The sequence below is a fragment of the Osmerus mordax genome, chromosome 7 (genome assembly GCF_038355195.1).
Source record: "Osmerus mordax isolate fOsmMor3 chromosome 7, fOsmMor3.pri, whole genome shotgun sequence".
NCBI lineage: Eukaryota > Metazoa > Chordata > Actinopteri > Osmeriformes > Osmeridae > Osmerus > Osmerus mordax.
The window spans coordinates 17,156,036-17,174,798 of NC_090056.1; the positions used below are offsets into that span (position 1 = coordinate 17,156,036).

The 18,763-nt window shown below is 48.6% G+C and overlaps 1 protein-coding gene across 1 annotated transcript; it reads left to right on the forward strand.

The window, feature by feature from the left end:
- Window positions 1-708: 708 nt before the first annotated feature.
- On the forward strand, window positions 709-18,652 carry LOC136945646 (CTTNBP2 N-terminal-like protein). Its single transcript, XM_067239599.1, has 6 exons — window positions 709-768; window positions 3,986-4,093; window positions 12,345-12,617; window positions 13,481-13,588; window positions 15,796-16,215; window positions 16,258-18,652. The coding sequence occupies exons 1-6, from the start codon at window positions 763-765 to the stop codon at window positions 17,143-17,145; spliced, it is 1,803 nt and encodes a 600-aa protein (XP_067095700.1). The 5' UTR covers window positions 709-762; the 3' UTR covers window positions 17,146-18,652.
- The last annotated feature ends 111 nt before the right edge of the window (window positions 18,653-18,763 follow it).

Genomic DNA, 18,763 nt, shown 5'->3' on the forward strand with positions numbered 1-18,763 from the left:
TCTGGCCATTTATAAAGCAATACAGTGATGCTTGTGATGTATGTTACTGTGAAGTATAGAAAGTTTCAATTAAACATCAGTCTTTTACACAGAGAAAACAGGGGGAACAGATTTCCCTGGAGGCCTGAGGAAAGGGGTTCCCCCATTTATGTTGCTTTTCATATTTCATTAATAGTGGTGGTTTGACTGTTAAAGGTCGCTTTAGGTATCGTTATTGCTCGTTGCAAAGTATCCATGGTAGCAATGTCTAGTTGCCAGTAGAGGGAGCTAACATACCAGATAACTGTTCTCCATATATTCCAAATGTAGGCAATTTTGTCGTTAAAAACCATCGTGAAAAGATCATGGGATAATAAAATAGTTAAGAACAGTTCTTATTTTCGTATTTCCAAAATCATAACAAATGACATGTGACAGCCTACCTATTATAAAAATTGACAATCATTACATTTCACGTTCTGATTAAGTTGGGGGTAAGCCTACGACATCCACTGCTGCTGTCAGGACAAGAAATTCACTGTATTAAATCTGGACGTCCTGAACAAAGGGGGTTATCCTCCAGTAACGGTAGGACCGCCCATTGCCCTGTCCCCCGCTGGTAATCCTTCCCCCATTCGTCAGATATTTGAAATACGCCCCATCCATAGGCTGTGTGTCTTGTCAAGCGATTGTTCATATTGGTCTCTGGGTCATTCTCATAGTCGGATTGTCAACCTTTTTCGTTTTGGATGTCGGAAAGTTAATACGACCAGGAGGATACGCATGAAGGTATGCATTTTGTTGTTGATGATAGATAATAGGCTAAAAATAACAACAGCAATGTGTGTCATTGCATTAATGCAAGCGGATGGGACTGTCCGGTTTTTCATGAATTCAATGATTCTCAGCGTGTGCGAAACTTTGCAGCCTGTTAAAATGCACATTTTCCAATTTCTAGCGGGTTTTTAATTGTAATTTTATGTTACCATTAAGACTCTCGTATTAGGTACGTTCAAATTGTCTAAGAGCTTGCCTATAATCACATTCGTAATGCTTGGTTCATATATTAAAGCATTATGGATAGGCTTATCGGGTATTTTATCATTCTAAGTCGCAATTTGTTGTTTATTGAGGTAAATGATCCGATACGTAGGCCTGTGTAGGAGTTCTGGCGAATAAAAGACTTCAATAGTGTAGTCGTCTGTCCACACGGGTCTGGATCAGACAATGGGATCCGGTACTGCAGGTGTTTCCGATGCATGTAGACCCAGCTGGTCCGACTGAAATCCTTTCGCTGCGCACCCCAGCACTTATTAGGCTAAATTTCAAGATCTTCTCTTCAGAATTGGTTTTGGTTTTGCTTTATCGATCTACATATAACCAGGCTGTTCAACTCCCTAGTACCAAGACAGGTGACTCTCGTTTATTGCTACATATGTATCCAATGTTACTGATAACGTCACATTTTCAAGCTATAACCTATTATGTACATCTTATGACGACAGACGGTTGTAAGCCTGTCAAGAAGGATTACAAAACACAGTGTTAATGATCCGTGGTCCGTTGTCCTCTTTTTAGACCTGTTAGTCTCAAGTCTCCTTCCACCACCCAGTTCTTACATGGGGCTGGCAACACTGGGGAGGGTAGGAGAAACCTGGCTAGACAAGGCTACGCTCTATAGAGAGGGTGCTACACCCCACAGGAAGTTCTTTGTCGCTCACAGATCGATGTACAAACGAGACTGGTGTACAGATCATGCTCTGTGCATCGCTCTGGTTCTCCTGACACTGAGACATGGTCAATACACACACACACACACACACACACACTGTTTGTCTTGAGGGTGTGAGGCTTTTCTGTCGGGAGTCGTAAATCTGTTACTGTCTCTCAGTCTGAGGAATTCCCTCTAGCCACTTACTCTGGGGTCAAGGAGAAACTGATTCCCGAAGAAGCCTCTGACGTCGGTGTCTGTGCTCTAAGCCTTAATGACAAACAAACATAGAGGCCTGTCTGAGAGATCCAGCACTGCACAGTTTAGCTGAGTAGCAAGCGTGTGTTTGTGTCTGTGTGTGTTTGTGTCTGTGTGTGTTTGTGTCTGTGTGTGTTTGTGTCTGTGTGTGTTTGTGTCTGTGTGTGTTTGTGTCTGTGTGTGTTTGTGTGTGTTTGTGTCTGTGTGTGTTTGTGTGTGTGTGTGTGTGTGGGGGGGGGGGTGTCAGGGCTCAGGTATTGTTACATAAGGCCACATGTAGGGGGAGAATGCATGGATAAGGGGGGGATTCAGGGATTACCCCTCATGGAATGATTCCCATGGAGTGGATATCCCAGGAATGTGGGAACAATGTGGTTTTCTATAGCAGCGGGCTAGTGTTTCCCATCAGAGTGGCTTTCAATCCCTCGTGAGTTTGAGTTGTGAAAGGCCTTCCACCAATCTGAACTGTATCATCTAATCATTATAGGAGAGTTTACACTTGTGAAGCCAACGCGGTTACCACACTGTGTTATATAAACCTTAATTACTATGTTTTTGTCTGTGCCCCTGTGTGAGAAAGAGAGCGTTTGTGTGTGTATCCGTGGTCAACGCATGTATCCTACGACGTGTTGGGTTAGAAGTAAGCACCAGGCTACAGTGTGTTATCTTGCTGTGAGTGAGTGGTCGACCACAGAATGCAGCATGGTCAGTGGGAGGGAGCGTTCTGGAACAGTGGAGTCATGGTTCAAGTAAACATCATAGGAGGAAAGGAGAATACATGTAGGAGAGGAGAGACGTTGGGAGGAGAGAAGGCTGTGGCCATGTTTACTCTGTGGCGATAAAGACTGTTGTGTCCAAACCCACTGCCAAGGATATAGCAAACAATATGATGTAACTGAACAATGCACCCAGAACTAAGGCCTTATTACTCTGCCATGAGTGATTCGATTATTAGGTTATGCCACTATGATCCTACAATGATCCACTGGCCTATAGTGAAATAAGCCTCTACACATACAGTAGACAGTATCTTGCATCATATCGCTGACTATGGATAAAAAACATAAACAATACCCACAAATGAGAGAGAAAGAGAGAGAGACTGCATGAAAAGAGATATGAAAAGAGAAATAGAGCGATACGGTCTTGGTCCACATACTGTAGTAGTGTCTGTGGCAGGTTTGGTGGTCTGTGTACCATTACATTTACATTTAGCAGACGCTCTTATCCAGAGCGACTTACAGTAAGTACAGGGACATTCCCCCCGAGGCAAGAAGGACGAAGTGCCTTGCCCAAGGACACAACGTCATTTGACACGGCCAGGAATCAAACCAGCGACCTTCTGATTACTAGCCCGACTCCCTAACCGCTCAGCCATTTGATCCCCATCACACACTGGTAGGTCAGGAAACCTGCTACACACCTTGTTGTATGGTTCATATACTTTAGTATAAAGAAAAGAAAATAAGTCAAGACACAATTGTGAGACACTGACACTAGGGGATTATGGCCTCTGGGTGTAACTCTAGTGAGGTAAGGTTTACCTCCTTCCATCTCTTCCGTAGAAAAATAAGGCTTCATCCCATCTCCGTCGCTCAGTTTTCTCAGTTGGTGTATGTGTGTGTGTGTTGCCAATTCGAATAGACAGTCAGAATCTGTTAAAGAATACAACGGCCCTTCAGTGTCTCTCTGAAGGGTCTTAGCATGCAGATATGCTAATGACTTCCTGTTTATAACTCAGGACACAACCCTGCCTGGCCCCAGAGGAGGCGCCAGCTGCCCTCAACCTGCCCCCCCCCCCCCCGCGCTCAACACTGGCTCACAGTTTCACATAAAGCGTCATTCAAACTCAGACTCGAAGGAAACGTCTCTTTGTTGTCTGAGGAAAGTGTATGAGTGATTTCATGTCAGACGAAGTTGTTGTGATTTTCGCTGTTTTCCTAGATGATAACGCCCCCCTCTCTCTCTCTCTCTCTCTCTCTCTCTCTGTCTCTCTCTGTCTCTCTCTCTCTCTCCTCACTGTGTGTGTGTGTCCAGGGGGAGATGATGAACGTGGAGACGCTGAGTAGACCAGAGTTGCTGACCCTCCTCAGTGTCCTTGAGGGAGAGCTGGAAGCTCAGGATGTGGTCATCCACGCCCTCAGGGTGAGTGACAACACCCGGCACGCCATCACACTAAAGCCTACACATCAATACCCTACGCACTAATGCTGGACCCTGCGCTTCAACATCCTACGCTCTTACTCACTACCTCCAACTTTCTGACAGCAGGGCTGGTATGTGATATTTCTGAAGAGTCAGTATGCTAGTTATGTATGCAGTATGCAGTGAATCTAACTGTATTTCATGACTCATACTTCATCGGACACAAGAAAGCTAAAGCTTTGCCCAAACTTGTACCCTCGCTACCCCCCCCCCCCCCCCCCTCGCTTCCTCAAACAGGTTGCTACTGTTTTAGCAATGTAGTGTCCCTGACTGGTAACCTCATGTCACAGATATATGCATTATTATCAGTAGGAAGGGTGTGTGGGTGTGTGCAGCTCAATGGCTAACAGGAAACTGAGGAAACGGGCAGGGCAAAAACAATGGCAGAGCAGTTATTCCAGCTCCAGAGGTATACAACTGAGCAGAAGAGACGCCATTTTGTCTCCTCACACCATTTCTTCGTGTTTATTTGGATCGCGTGGCAAACATCTCTTATTGACATTGTTACTATTAGCAGAGCACAGGTGGCATGCCAATGCGTTTGTGTCTCTCCCTCTCGCCTCTCTCTCTCTCTCTCTCTCTCTCTCTCTCTCTCTCTCTCTCTCTCTCTCCTTCTGTCCTCTCTCTCCTCTCTCTCCTTCTCTCTCTCTCGCTCTCTCCCTCGTTTACTCACACTCACAGACACACACAAAACACGCCTCGCTTGACACAATGACCTCTGACCTGGGTTGTGGATGTTGTGATGGAGGACACCACAATGGAATTGTTTGTTCCCAGAGCAGGATGACTCAACAACTCTTTCCTTGAAAGAAAGTAATATGTTAGTCATAACTCTACTGTGAGATAGGACAGGGTGAGGTTTATTAATTGTTGTGTGTGTGTGTGTGTATGTGTGTGTTGCTATGATATGAGAACCGAAGCCAAGTCCTTAGGGAGCAGGACTTGTACAATGCCAGGCTGAGACAAATCTAAGCTGGCAGTAACCCAGATGATGATGCGTGCAGGGTCAGAAGCAGGACTCTTACTCCCCTAACTCTCTCGCTTCTCCTTCACAGCATTTCTGCCCCCCCCCCCTCCTGTGTCTCTGCTCCTGTGTCCTTTTACTGGAACATTCCTCCATTCTAACTCTTTCCTGCTCTGCCCTGGTCACGGTTGACAGAATTATGTTTGTTACTGTATATTACCACACACACACAAAGGGGGGGGGGGGGGGGGCTTTCTTAAACCCCTTTCCACACACCCTGGTGGTCTCTGTTTACAGTTCAGAGGAAGTCCAAAGCTGTGCCCCCCATCCCCCAAAATCGCAGACTTCCCTTGTTCCCTCCTACTGGGTCTGTTCCCAGCGGACCTGTAAACTTGTTTGGCCAGTCCATGTTAGGCCTGTCTTTGGGTAGATGTCTGTGTCTGGGTGCCCCTAGGGCCAGTGCCAGGGAGGCGATGCCAGACTGCTCTGCCCTGTGCCCAGCTCCATGTCTGGGCATCAGGCATGCCAGCCCAGCTACTCCTCATTCTTTTCTCTCTTCCCCCCCCCTCTCTCAGGGCGACTCCCCACCCCCACTCTCTCTTTTTCATTTGGACTCTTGGTATGCCACACACAGTGACACTAAAGGCAACATTAGGGAGGACATTTAAGAAAGGAAGTGCAATTTACGTTAATCATCTACGTCATATCACAAGGAGCACAGTACAAATAGGCACGAGGACATGAGTGGGAGAGAGCGGGAGAGAGAAAGAGACGTCAAGAAAGAAATTGATGGATATGTCCGTTCTTTCCTCTTGCTTCGAATACATTTTCTCCTGCAAGTGCGCTTTTTGGGATACCAGTTGGTTGCTGGTGGCAACCGTCCTCAGAAACCCTGTTAACTCTTTCTAAGCTGAAGACAATCACACAATTGATTGAGCTATGGAGTTTGGGTTAGCTATATCGCATTGCCATGGAGTGATGATAAAAACGTCTTCTAACGGTGTGTAGTCAGACACACAGTCCAACAGGTATAGCTAGCTAAGCTAACTAGTAAGGTTTTATGTGGAGGGTACAGTACATTCCTGTAGCTACAGTACACGTGACGTAGTATGACGTGATATATAAAAACATAAAATGTGAGTGATTGTCACCGGATTTTCCTGGAAACACTCAGTCTTCTGAGTCAAATGCTAAACTGCTGCTAAAATGCTAATCTTTCATTTCAGATTCTGGATTATCTGAAAACAGAATGATAAATCAAAATCTGACTATCCCTAGTTTCTATTTTTAGTACCACAACATATATATGCCTGAATATCTGATCAGTTCTTACCAGGAAGTCACACCACCACTAGTTTGCAGGCTGTCAGTCCCCATGGTACTAAAGTGGTGTTGCGATGAAGAGAACTGTTTTGCCACTCACACACACACACACACTCACACACACACACACTCTCATACACACACACACACACACACACACACACACACACACACACACACACACACCTTTAGGCAGGGAGGGTGTTCTCTCTGATGTCATTTCCTATGATATGTATACCGCATGGCAAAAAAAGACTGGGTTGTAGGTGTACTGCTAAGATTACAGACTGTCATGTACCATTATTGTGTATTGGCCTGAACATTCATATTGAAGGGATATTGTATGTTAAACAATAAGTACAAAAAGTAAAGAAGCACTCATTGCTCATATAGTGTGCCAGCCAGTTTAACCGCCTGAAGGGCTAACTGCACAAAAGCTCCTTGACCTGAATTTAACAAAGATGACACCAAAGAATGAGATGTCATTGTAATTATTTCTTGGTGACTGGGATCATTTGTGTACAGACACACACATGTCCACACATGATAGCGTTGAGTGTTAGGTATTTTGGTTAAAGGATTAAACTGCAAATGAGCACGTTCCACAATGTCTGTTGTAGCTTGTGTCTGACACTGTCCCTAGATCAGCTTTATACTGTGTTCAGGCGACCATGATAGCCATCAAACTTGGTGACTGAGTTAACTCCACCCTAGGCTGCTATGCATTTAGAGAAGGGAGGGTATTTGTTCAGTGCTGATAAGCCTTTGATTGAGAAGGTGGACAAACAATGTACACACAAACCAAAACAGCAGAGACTGCCTTATCGGAGCAGAAGAGAGTGTGTGTGTGTGTGTGTGTGTGTGTGTGTGCGTGTGTGTGCATGAACAACGCATCAAAATGATGTAATATTGTTGAGATTTTGTTATTGTAGCACTGTGTCTGATAAAATGTAAGATGTTCACAAACCACTGATATATAGTTATAACTGCCTTTCTGGATCTTAATTCATGTTCTTACTTGCCTATATGCACTAGTTGTACATGGCTAAATGGATCAAATGTCTAATGTAGCTACTGCATGTGTCCTGTTTTTCTTCTAAGCCTTTGATTTGAAGTCCTTCCTGGTCCTGCCTGTCTGCTTCTGCCACTAAGTCAATAGTATAATTTCCGACACATTCCTTACCCAAGAGCAACATTCTAGAAAAGTTAAATATTAGTGAGCGTTTCCCTGGAAGCCACATCGACTGAGATAAAGCTTTGTTTGTTACACCTGTATCTCTATGTTTAGTGTGTGTGTGCAGACCATGCAAATTTACTGACACACCTGTGTGTGTGTGTGTGTGTGTGTGTGTGTGTGTGTGCGCATGTCTGTCAGTTTGTTTGTCTGTCTGACACTGTCTGCATACCTGTCAGTATGCATGCCTGTTTGTGTGTGTGTCTCTCATGCAGACACAGGTACACAAACACACTCTGCTGAGAGACACATGCCTGTGTTGTTCCAGGCCTGCCCTCTCTTGCAGGTGTATGAGAACAGTGGGCTGTCTATCTCTCCCTGCAGTTCAGTCAGGGTGTTGGGATTGGGCAACTCACTTCTGCTACGGAATTGTTTGTGACTCCCACGCCTAACAAAAATAAACTCAATGACAGAAAATACTGAGAATACTGCAGGTGAGGTTTAAGTATCTCCTCCTCACACACACACACGCACAAGCATACACACACAAACACACACACACTTGACTCAGATAGTTACATTCCTTAGTATCCCTCATGAAACACGAGAGTGTAAGCATTCAGTTGTGAAACCCAATCAGAATACTAACCACAGTGGAACTTCCTAACAATCTGGGCCATCACACACAGAACACGCACGCTTGAACAGAGTTTGACCCGAGAGCAGTGATCCTATCTGCAGTTGTCCTTGATAGTTATGCAGAATATTTTCATTGAAATATTTTTGAATACACACTTTTTGCAGTAGAAGGGCTGCTCCTATGTGACCCGTCAGTAGTGTTTCGCTGGGGGGAGCTCTCATGTGACCCGTCACAGTTCCTTCCACGCCACAGCGTCACCATAAAGTCAGTTATGTCGCTAATGACTGTGCTGTGCGCTAGGTGGCCTGTCATTATCCTGCTAGTTGTTAATCCCCCCCCCCCCACCTCATCCCTCCCCCCGGCCCCCACCTCTAGCACCGCAGGGGAGCGGTCGACCTGTCACACGCTGGCCATTCCTAAGACCCAACCAGGCATGCAGGCATGCAGACTGGCGGGGAAGGAGCTGATGCTAATTTGAGGGAGATTTTCCTAAGCTCTCCCAGGTTGACGAGAGTGTGTGTGTATCTGTGTGATTGTGTGAGACTGACATGCATCTGAATAAGGATATAGAGAACTACAATCAGGATCAATGGGTCTGTTACCCTTCTGGGAAGACTCAGAGGGAATGACCTGCATCTGATATCATCACGGGCTGACAGGTGTGGCTTGTTGAGTCAGAGAGGATACACATTTAGAGGACAAAGAAATATCTGGTAAATATACCTCCATCCTTCATTTCAGCCATCAATATCTCCATCTGCTTCCTCCAGTCTCATATTTTCAACTATGACAGCAGTCGCAGCCAGCAGTTGGCTTCCTTCTCTGAGCCATTGTTTGACCTTTGCCCTCATGGCCATGCTTCATTTCCTCTGTAAATTGGAAGAACAGGTCCAAACTCGGCCCCAGCGCTGTAGCTGTGGGCTAGTGATTCTCTCAGTGAGTGGTGAAGGCTAGTGACAGAGGGCGAGCAGGGCGGGGCTGGAGCACCCTCTCTCTGTCTGTTGTCAGGGTCTGTTAGAGTCACACACATCACACACCCCCTCAGACACTGGGCCCTTATCCCGCCTCAAAACGAATGTGGATCTCTCTCTGTAGAGCTCACTTTCTATTTTATCTTGTTCTTTTCACTGCTCTCTCTATCTCTCTCTCTCTCTCTCACTTTGGAGAGTAAGGATACAATAACAGATACATCTGCAATGACTTCAGCTCAGCTCTGATGATTCCACGAGTTAATAAGTGACAACACACCAGCTATTTGGTTGTTGCACACGTAGGACTTTGATATTGGTTATAAATTTGAACTTTTGTTCAAGAGCAGCAGCTAGCCTGGTAACTTTAGCCCCCTGTGTAAATTGTTAAATCAGCTTGGGTATGAGATTCAATTAACAGAGCTATTCCAAGCGGAGTGTGGGTTACTGTGTGTCAGACTCCTACACATACCGTTTCCTTATTACTGGTTGAGCTTGTTGAGAGAGGGCTCTCATATTTAATGCTTCTGGCCCTCAAGCTTGTATCCCCGCGTGCCTTCCAGTCAAATGCAAATAACGTCCCTACGGGATGCTTCACATTTCCCACAATCCCCTGCGCGAACCCCGGGGACGGAACACCTTCCCATCAGAGTGGATGTTACCACGGAAACCACCATGTCAGTGCTGAAATGCACATTCACACACGAGCAGGCTCTCGTACACACTCTCTCACACACACACACACACAATGGTGAATTCTTACGCTGTAACTGTACCCTCCGCCGGCTGTTCTGAGAACTGAGTCATAATGGCGTCGTCTCAGAGCGCTTTGTGTGACAGTCATTACCAAAGCCGGAGGAGGAAACCGGAGCCCACTGCTCCTTTCAATGGTAGGGAGCATCCTGCGCCTGGAGGCCCAGGGTAGCTGGCCCACTGAGGGGACCATGGAGGCTGCCTGTCCTGTCCTGACCTGGCCCAACACTGCTGGGACATGTTACCAGATTTAGCTGCAGTTCATACACCCTGCGTCATTAGAAGTGTTTCATTAGGAGCTCATGTTCTGCTTCTGAACACTACGCCAGCGACAGGGAAACACAGGAATGTCTTGGCACGGCACACATTCTCAGATGGCTTCAAAGACGGTAGTGTTGAGCAGACTAGTTCCCAGAAGCCTGGTGTTCAATGACTGCAGGACTAAGTAGGCTAGTTCCCAGAGCCCTGGTCTTCAAAGACAGTGCTGTGGTCATCTCATCAGGAGTTGAAGGGACTCTGTGATTACTGGAGCATAAAAGGATGCTGCTTTCTCCTAGAGGCCTTTGATCTGGAAGTGGAATAGGAATGAACAGTGGGAGTCTCTGGGGGACTGGTCCCCTTCACTACCTTAGCTAGAGCCTAAGGCTAGCACTTCTACACACACACACCCAGCCCACCCCATTATGGTCTGGTTAAACATTACTCAGGCAGGAAACTGCCTGTAGTTTCCGCCACAAGAAGACTAAGTAGCTGTACCGATGAGGCTCACACACACACACTCATACACACACACACTCATACACACCTACGCAAAAGCACTAAACACACAACAATGAGAGGGGCTCGGGAGTATTGAGACAGTGTCTTTGTCTGATCCCGTAATCTCGTGACTGAGAGGGTCTCCTCATCTGTTTGCTTAGTGAAAGAAGGCGCTTCAGATAGCAGGCCTCTCTAGCGGTGCCCTGGGGGGGGGGGGGGGGGTCAAAGAGAGAATGACAGAAAGGGGAAAAGAGAGGAAAGAGAGGAAAAGGGAGAGCTAGTGAGTGAGAAAGAGGGGAAGGGTGATGTACCAGGGGAGGAATGTGTGGGTGGGCCTGGGGGGAGAGAGAGGCGGTGTTGAGAGGATTCTCCAGGCCCAGTCTGTACACAGCTAGTTTGATGAGGACTGGAAGGACACATGTGGGGGGGAGGCCTGGAGGCTCGTCCATCTTTGTGGCATGTTGGTACATTTCCAACTCCTCCGTCTACCCACCTGCTCTCCTCTCTTCTGGGTTCCCAGCTCAGGTATGCACCTCTGGGCTCTTCTCCCAACTTACCTGACCTCACATTCCCTAGAGACCATGTATGTGCATCAGAGCTGGGGGCCATGGTGCACATGGGCCAGTAAGACACGCAAAGACTCACACACACACATGAAGGAAGGTGACCTGTCGAAAGGTCTGGGTCTGGTGTGTGAACATAACCATGATCATGCGCCATGCGGAAACTGAAAATAGAATTTTGTGTGTGTGCGTCTGTTTATGCTTCTTTGTATGTGTGTGTGCGTGTTTGTCTGTGTTGTCTGTGTGTGCCCTCGCCCTGTCCATCACCCCTATCCCTCCCCCTGGGGGGGGGGGGACATCTGCCCCTAGCGGGGGTGTACAGCCCTGCCTCACCCCTTTGTGTTTGGTTTGAGAGGCCGAGACCATCTGGTACTGCTCACACTCACTGAACACTCCACACACACTCCTCTGTCTCGCAAAACCATGCAAACACGTACACGCATACACACACACCCAGGGTTCAGAGTCACGGGAACACGACCATATTTACGTAATGTATGTCAAACTCTTCGTAGCACTGTGAAAGTATTGGCAAGTGAAAGTGAGTCAGAGGATGAAATCCCTGTGTTTGTGTGTGTGCGCACGTGTGTGTGTTACATCACTGTGGTGTTTTTCTTGGCAGTGGCCATGCCTTCCATGTTATCTCTTCTCCACATTATGTTTCCTGTTCGGCGGTCTACAAAAGAGACCCCCCTCCTCTTATATACACACACCTGGAGGGGTTTTGTATTGTATGCTGAGTCATGTTTTTTTTTTTACACTCATCCACTCATTTTCCATGTAGCCCCTGGCAAGGGTATAACTGTTCCCCCATAGCCCTGGATACTTCTAGAACTCACACCTGCTCCTAGTCCTGTCTGCCCTAAAGTTCCCCCAAACTGGGACAAGGCTATCTGTTTATCCCTTCTAGATAACAGACTATGCTGCAGACTCTCTTTTAGATCTGACCTGTATGTGTGTGTGTGTGTGTGTATGTTTGTGTGTGTGTGTGTATGTGTGTGTGTACGTGTGTGTGTGTACGTGTGTGTGTATGTGTGTGTGTTTCAGGCGCAGCACAGGGACTCGTTCGTGCAGGAGCGCTACGGCCAGTACGACTTGAGTGACCCGTTCCTGGCCCTGCAGCGCGACAGCGAGACCATGGAGGGCTGGACGGACGGCGAGCAGGCGCCGGGCGGCGGGGAGACGCACGCCCGGGCGGGGCGGGGCAGTGCGGTGGGACCCAACCCTCTGGCCGTGCTCAAGCTGGTCATGGCCCACTGCAAGAGGATGCAGGAGAGGATGATGGGACAGCTGGCTGCCGCAGAGAGCAGACACAGGAGGGTGAGGGAGATACACGCACACGCACGCACACACCCCTACGCACGCGCAACCATGCCATACCCACACGCGCAGACACACCACAGACACACACACGCACACACACAAAGGAGAGTGAGGTGGATACAAACAGAATGATGACCCAACTGGCAGGTTCTGAGATGCATTTAAGAAAACTAAGACACACACACACACACATCCCAGACTTGTGTGAAGGGGACAATGTGGCCCCAGCCCATGCGCCTGTCTCCAGGCTTTGTTCCATGCTGGGGGCTCAGGCTCAGACAATGGGCCTGTTGTTTGGGTGTGTGTGTGTGGGTGTGTGGGGGTGTGTGTCCTAGCCTCCAGCTTTCAGCCGCCCATACACTGGGAAAGGGCAGGCAGACGGGCGGACACACCCATCCCCGAGCCTGAGAGAGCTAGGGGATGTGGGGCTTAGTCACAGCCAGGGCTGGGTACAGTCTGCTCTGGTTCCTCCCTGCCCTGGGAGAAAGGATATGATGTCAGGCATGGGACTCGACCAAGGCCCTGAGATAAAAGCCCTGTTTAGAGTTCCTCTACCCTCCACACTCTCTCCTGGATGTATTCTCTTCACCCCATACAGTTGCTACTGGTTCTGTCCATTCAGTGATTTAACCAATCAGGGGAGGGTTACATTTTGGTGGAATCGCAACCAGACCACAGAGAGCTCTCTCACAGAGCTAGTGTTAGAAGGCTTGGAAGAAACCAAGATGATTGAAGATGTTTATGTCTCAGTGTTTGTCTTAATAAGCTGTGCATTTAAGTGTTGTTGAACATTGAGTGTGTTTGTGTATTGTACTGTTGTACTCTGTGATCTGATTGGCCGTTTTCTGTTTGATTGACAGGTGATTGCAGATCTGGAAGAGGAGAGGCGTGGGCATGCGCGCGATGCGGCGCAGGGTGATGATGTCACCTTCATGCTGGAGAAGGAACGGGAGAAACTACTGCAGCAGGTGTGTATGAGGTGAAGTGTGTGTTTGTGTGTGTGTGTGTGTGTGTGTAAGAAGAGACCTCCCAATATATTGGCACTCCACATGCTCACACAATTTCCCTTGCTGACAGACAAGCACATCTGTGTAGAACACATTGTCCTCTTCTTTTCCTTCTCCAGCCCCCCCTCCCCCTCCTCCCTTTCCCCCCCTTCTCCTCCTCCCCTCCTCCTCCCCTCCTCCTCCTGCTCCTCCCCAGTCTCCCCTCCTCCTCCCCTCCTCTTCCTCCTCCCCTCTTCCTCCTGCTCCTCCCCTCTTCCTCCTCCCCTCTTCCTCCTCCTCCTCCCCTCTTCCTCCTGCTCCTCCCCTCTTCCTCCTGCTCCTCCCCTCCTCCTCCTCCTCCCCTCTTCCTCCTCCTCCTCCCCTCTCCTCCTCCTCCCCTCTTCCTCCTGCTCCTCCTCCCCTCTTCCTCCTCCTCCCCTCTTCCTGCTCCTCCCCTCCTCCTCCTGCTCCTCCCCTCTTCCTCCTCCCCTCCTCCTCCTCCTCCTCCCCTCCTCCCCTCTTCCTCCTGCTCCTCCCCTCCTCCTCCTCCCCTCTTCCTCCTCCCCTCCTCCTCCTCCTCCTCCCCTCTTCCTCCTCCTCCCCTCTTCCTGCTCCTCCCCTCCTCCTCCTGCTCCTCCCCTCTTCCTCCTCCCCTCCTCCTCCTCCTCCTCCCCTCCTCCCCTCTTCCTCCTGCTCCTCCCCTCTTCCTCCTCCCCTCCTCCTCCTCCTCCTCCCCTCCTCCCCTCTTCCTCCTGCTCCTCCCCTCCTCCTCCTCCCCTCTTCCTCCTCCTCCTCCTCCTCCCCTCTTCCTCCCGCTCCTCCCCACTCTCCTCTGTTTCTCCTACATGCTGACAGGGCTTTAACTCTCTGTGACTGAGCTAACCAGCATCCACCATGCTCTTTTGTAGAACACTGTAGGGTGGAGTAAAGCTAGTCCCCCCTCCCTCCCACACACACACACACACACACACACACAGGGCTGTTCCATGGGAAACTGAGGAGGAGGGGAGACTATTGTTCAGGCTGACCGTTAGCCTGCATCTTTATGGACACAGGAAAGCCTGAGATAATGACCGTCCCTGACCAACCAAGGTCAACACACACACACACACACAACCACTCCAGGTCGAGTCTCTTACATAAGAGAGGTGTAAAGGATCTGTGTGTCAGCGTGTGTGTGTGCGTACGGGTGTGTGGGTTCCTGCCTTCCTGACGCTTTCCTTCCTTTCCTCTGGGCCCAGTAGCACAGGAGTCACTCTCTGTTCTGATGTGTGGTCCCTTCCCCTGTCAGACAACTGGGAACCTTCAGCTAATGCTAGCTAACCATTCAACATGCAAGAATGTCACCTTAGTGACTCACTTCTAGTATAAAACGTGTACATAATTACTTATGTACACGTTATGTTAACAAATCCACCTATTTTAATTAGAAACATCTGTATGTTTGGGGGGTTGCTGGATAATTACGTTAGAAATATACAACTGTACAGTGTAAATAGACTGAGTGCCAAATTTGGTGGTGCCAAGCAATAAACAAACTGTCAAACAAAATGTCAGTGACATTATGGCTTGCACGTGAGTGATGTTTGTGTAAACCTAGATCATATAAATATATCTTGTCCTTACATAGTCTTTTGGGTATTAAATATATGATTTGTGTCCAATATCATCCAGCTTATTTGAACCAAAGTGGCCCTGGGAACTAACTAGGTGTGAAAGTAGAGTGGGGTTCTGTCTGCCTCCCTCTGGCCAAACATAGGAACTACCACAATACAAAACAACATGATAAATCCAGTTTATACCTTTTTTACTCTAGTGTTCAGACGAAGCTGTTTACTGCGTTGGCATATCTAACCTAATCAACAACAAAAAAATGAGTTCTTATGGTTCTTCCCTTTGGCACTTATTTGGTTTTTCAAAATGTATGCTTCATGTTTTGGTTGCTTGCAATGTTGGGGCTATCTCGTTGTTATGATCAGTGACCTATGCACTTTTGTAAAGTTCTCTCGTGGAAGTCGCTTTGGTTAAAAGTGTCTGCTAAATGCATAAATGTAAATGTGAAACCTCCAAAACCATGCAACTTCATGAAGTCTTTCTCTGTCTCCCGGTCTCCCCGGCCCTCTCCCCGGCCCTCTCCCCGGCCCTTTCCCCGGCCCTCTCCCCGGCCCTCCCTCTCCTCCCCCCTGCAGCTGGAACTGGAGCGAGCGGCGGTGCGGAGGCTGGAGAAGGAGCAGCGGAGGGCGGCGGGCCAGGCGGAGGAGTCTCTGTCCCACCAGCGCCAGCTGTCCTCGGCCCTGACCCAGGAGCTGCAGCGGGCCAGCAGCCAGGCCCTGGAGGAGGCAGAGCGCGTGGCTCAGCTCCGCCAGAGGCTCCAGGAAGAGAGCGGCGCCGCCGAGGCCCTGAGGGGGGCGCTGGAGGGCGAGAGGGGCCGGGCGGCGCAGCTGGAGGCCCGGGCAGAGAGGCAGCTGGCCGAGCTGGACACGGAGCGGGAGCAGATGAGGGTGAGGATCAGGAGGGAGGAGGAGAGGAGCCGGGAGCTGGAGAGAGAGGTGGAGGAGCTGAGGAGAAGGCTGGGGGAGGGAGGTGGGGAGCGAGAGAAGGAGGAGGAGGTTAGGAGAAGGCTGGGGGAGGGAGGTGGGGAGCGAGAGAAGGAGGAGGAGGTGAAAGGGTCTCCTCCTTCTAAGACGGTAGTGGCGCCTGCGTCGTTAACCTCGGGTCAGATGGAGCCTGATGGGAAGGGGATTGTCACTCCCAAGACACCCGCGGTGTCAAAGGTCAACGGCCACCACACCCCCAGAGAGGCAGAGCCCCCCGAGGAGAGCAGTGGTGCAGAAAATGGGGTGGATAATGTGGGCGGGGCCGGGCCACACTCCCCTCTACACACCCACCCCCAGTCCCACCCCCAGTCCCACCCCCACCCCAACCTGTCCCCCTCCAGCACCGCCTCTTCCTCCCTCTCCTCCTCCCCCGTCTCCTCCCCCGTTCTGGCCAAGCGCCTGGGCAGCCCAGGGTTCCACCAGTCGTCCTACCAAGCCGGGGTCAACCAGCGGTTCCACGCCGCCCGCCACAAGTTCCAGAGCCAGGCCGAGCTGGAGACGCAGCCTCTCTCCCCCCGGGACCTCTCCCCCACCACCACACCCGTGCCCCCTCCACCCGAAAACACCGCAGCCAAGCAGCTGGCTCGCAACACCGTCACCCAGGTGCTCTCTCGTTTCACCAGCCAGCAGGCCGGCGCCAAGCTCCCCCCGCTCAACAGCTCCCCGTTTGGGACCGACTACCGCAGTCTGGCAGCCTCCCCTACGGGCTCTGGTGGGAAGTCCTCCCCTGGGCCCCTCTCCCCGGGCATCCGCTCCCCCCTCACCCCTCGCAGCCACCCTCCGCCTATCCCTCCCAAGAAGCCTGGTATGAGTCCCTCCCCGGGTTCCCCGGGCCCCCCAGCGAGGGCCAGTCTCTTCCCAGAGCTGACAGGAGGTTGTGGACTCAGCAACGGGCAGGAGGGAGCCAAGGAGCAAGACATGGTTCTCTCCTCCAGCAGCTAATGGCTGGTAGAAGATAGTTGTCTGGTTGTAACACGTTTTTAGCCGCCCTCGTAATTACATGTGGTAATTACAGTCCTCCTTATTTTAAAAGCACTAACCACCAGAACTACCTTGCATATTGTTCAAAAGTATAAAAAAAAAAAGGTTCCTTACCCCCGTGACTACTTACAAACAATCGGAAACAATCTAGTTAAAATTAGAAGAATATATAGAATATCCTGGTTTCACTTTTTGGTTCAGGATCTTTATTGCAGTCATTAGTTTTTTTATATATATATATAATTTTTTTAAGAGATTTGAATATTTAGTATTTTTTATTTTTCATAGCTTTCTATAAAAGCCACCATATTTATCTTAGTTAAGTTGTTTTCACACGTCAGAGGTCAGTGCATGATACAGATGTCTTAACTAAAAAAGAACACCACCAAAATCAAGAGGGTGCTCAGATGACAACCCCTGAACACTCCTTATCGTTCTTTAATGTAACACCTTATCTACATAAAGTCAGGAAGAAAGATCCTCAAGGCAGTTTACAGTAAATGCAGCCTCACTTGCGTGTTATTTACATCCACTCCAGTTCTCTCACATCAGTTCAGTGACCTAGACATGAGAACCACATCCATTTTGCTGTCTAGTCCCTTGCTTGAGCCAATATCAAGACTCTACCAAGATGTCTCAACATAAGTATGTGTAAATCAAAGAAAAGAGAGACATGAGTAGACTGTAGTATACTGAAATAGGCATGATCTGCATTATTAACTAACACCATACAGAAGCTGTGTAGGATATCACATCACAAGCACAACGTTAACTAAAGCACATGTAAATAGTAAAAATACTTTTCTTTGCAATAGATATACATAAGTTGTGAGTGCCCTTAATTTTTAAGCATATCCATTAACTGCATGATGCCCATGTACTGTACATGTCACTGTTGGTCATTGTATGTTTTAGTCATGAATACACTGAATCTTGTCCTTGTTGAAAACCTTGCACTAGGCCCAGGGACATTCTCCAGTTCAAATTCAAACTTTCTATTCAGGGAACATTCAATTTTGTCGCTACTTTGAATAAAAGGGACCAAATTCGTGTCTTACGATATTGTTTACATGAAATTCAGTGTGAACCATCCATGTTGTCTTGGAGAGAAATGTTAAGTCAAGAATTGGCTGCTCACCAGATTGGGACTGCAGGTTGGAATAGTACTGTACTGCTGTTGTCCTTTCCTACAAATTAAACCAGTTTAATGTATTTTATCTAACAAATGTCTTGTTACTTTAATGAAGCTTATGGGTCTTGTTTGTGAATGTTTATTTTATGGAATGATACAGTATAAAAAGGCACAGTAGTGTTTGCCTTGCTGGATCAGAAACGAGAGCATCGATTGTTTTCTGACAATACTGCAGAACTGTTACTGCATCTGTTTCTTTCATCTGTCATTTTGTCCCATCAGAATTTTATCTAACGCATTTCCAAATAAATATGCTATCTCGTGTCTTACAACTGCAAAAAAGCGATCTAGCGTTTTCAATCCATAGATATCTACCTTATCCTGTTAGACTTCTTTCCTGTGGAGCATCAGACAAACTCCCTGCAGCTGGGGTGAAAGGCCCATGAT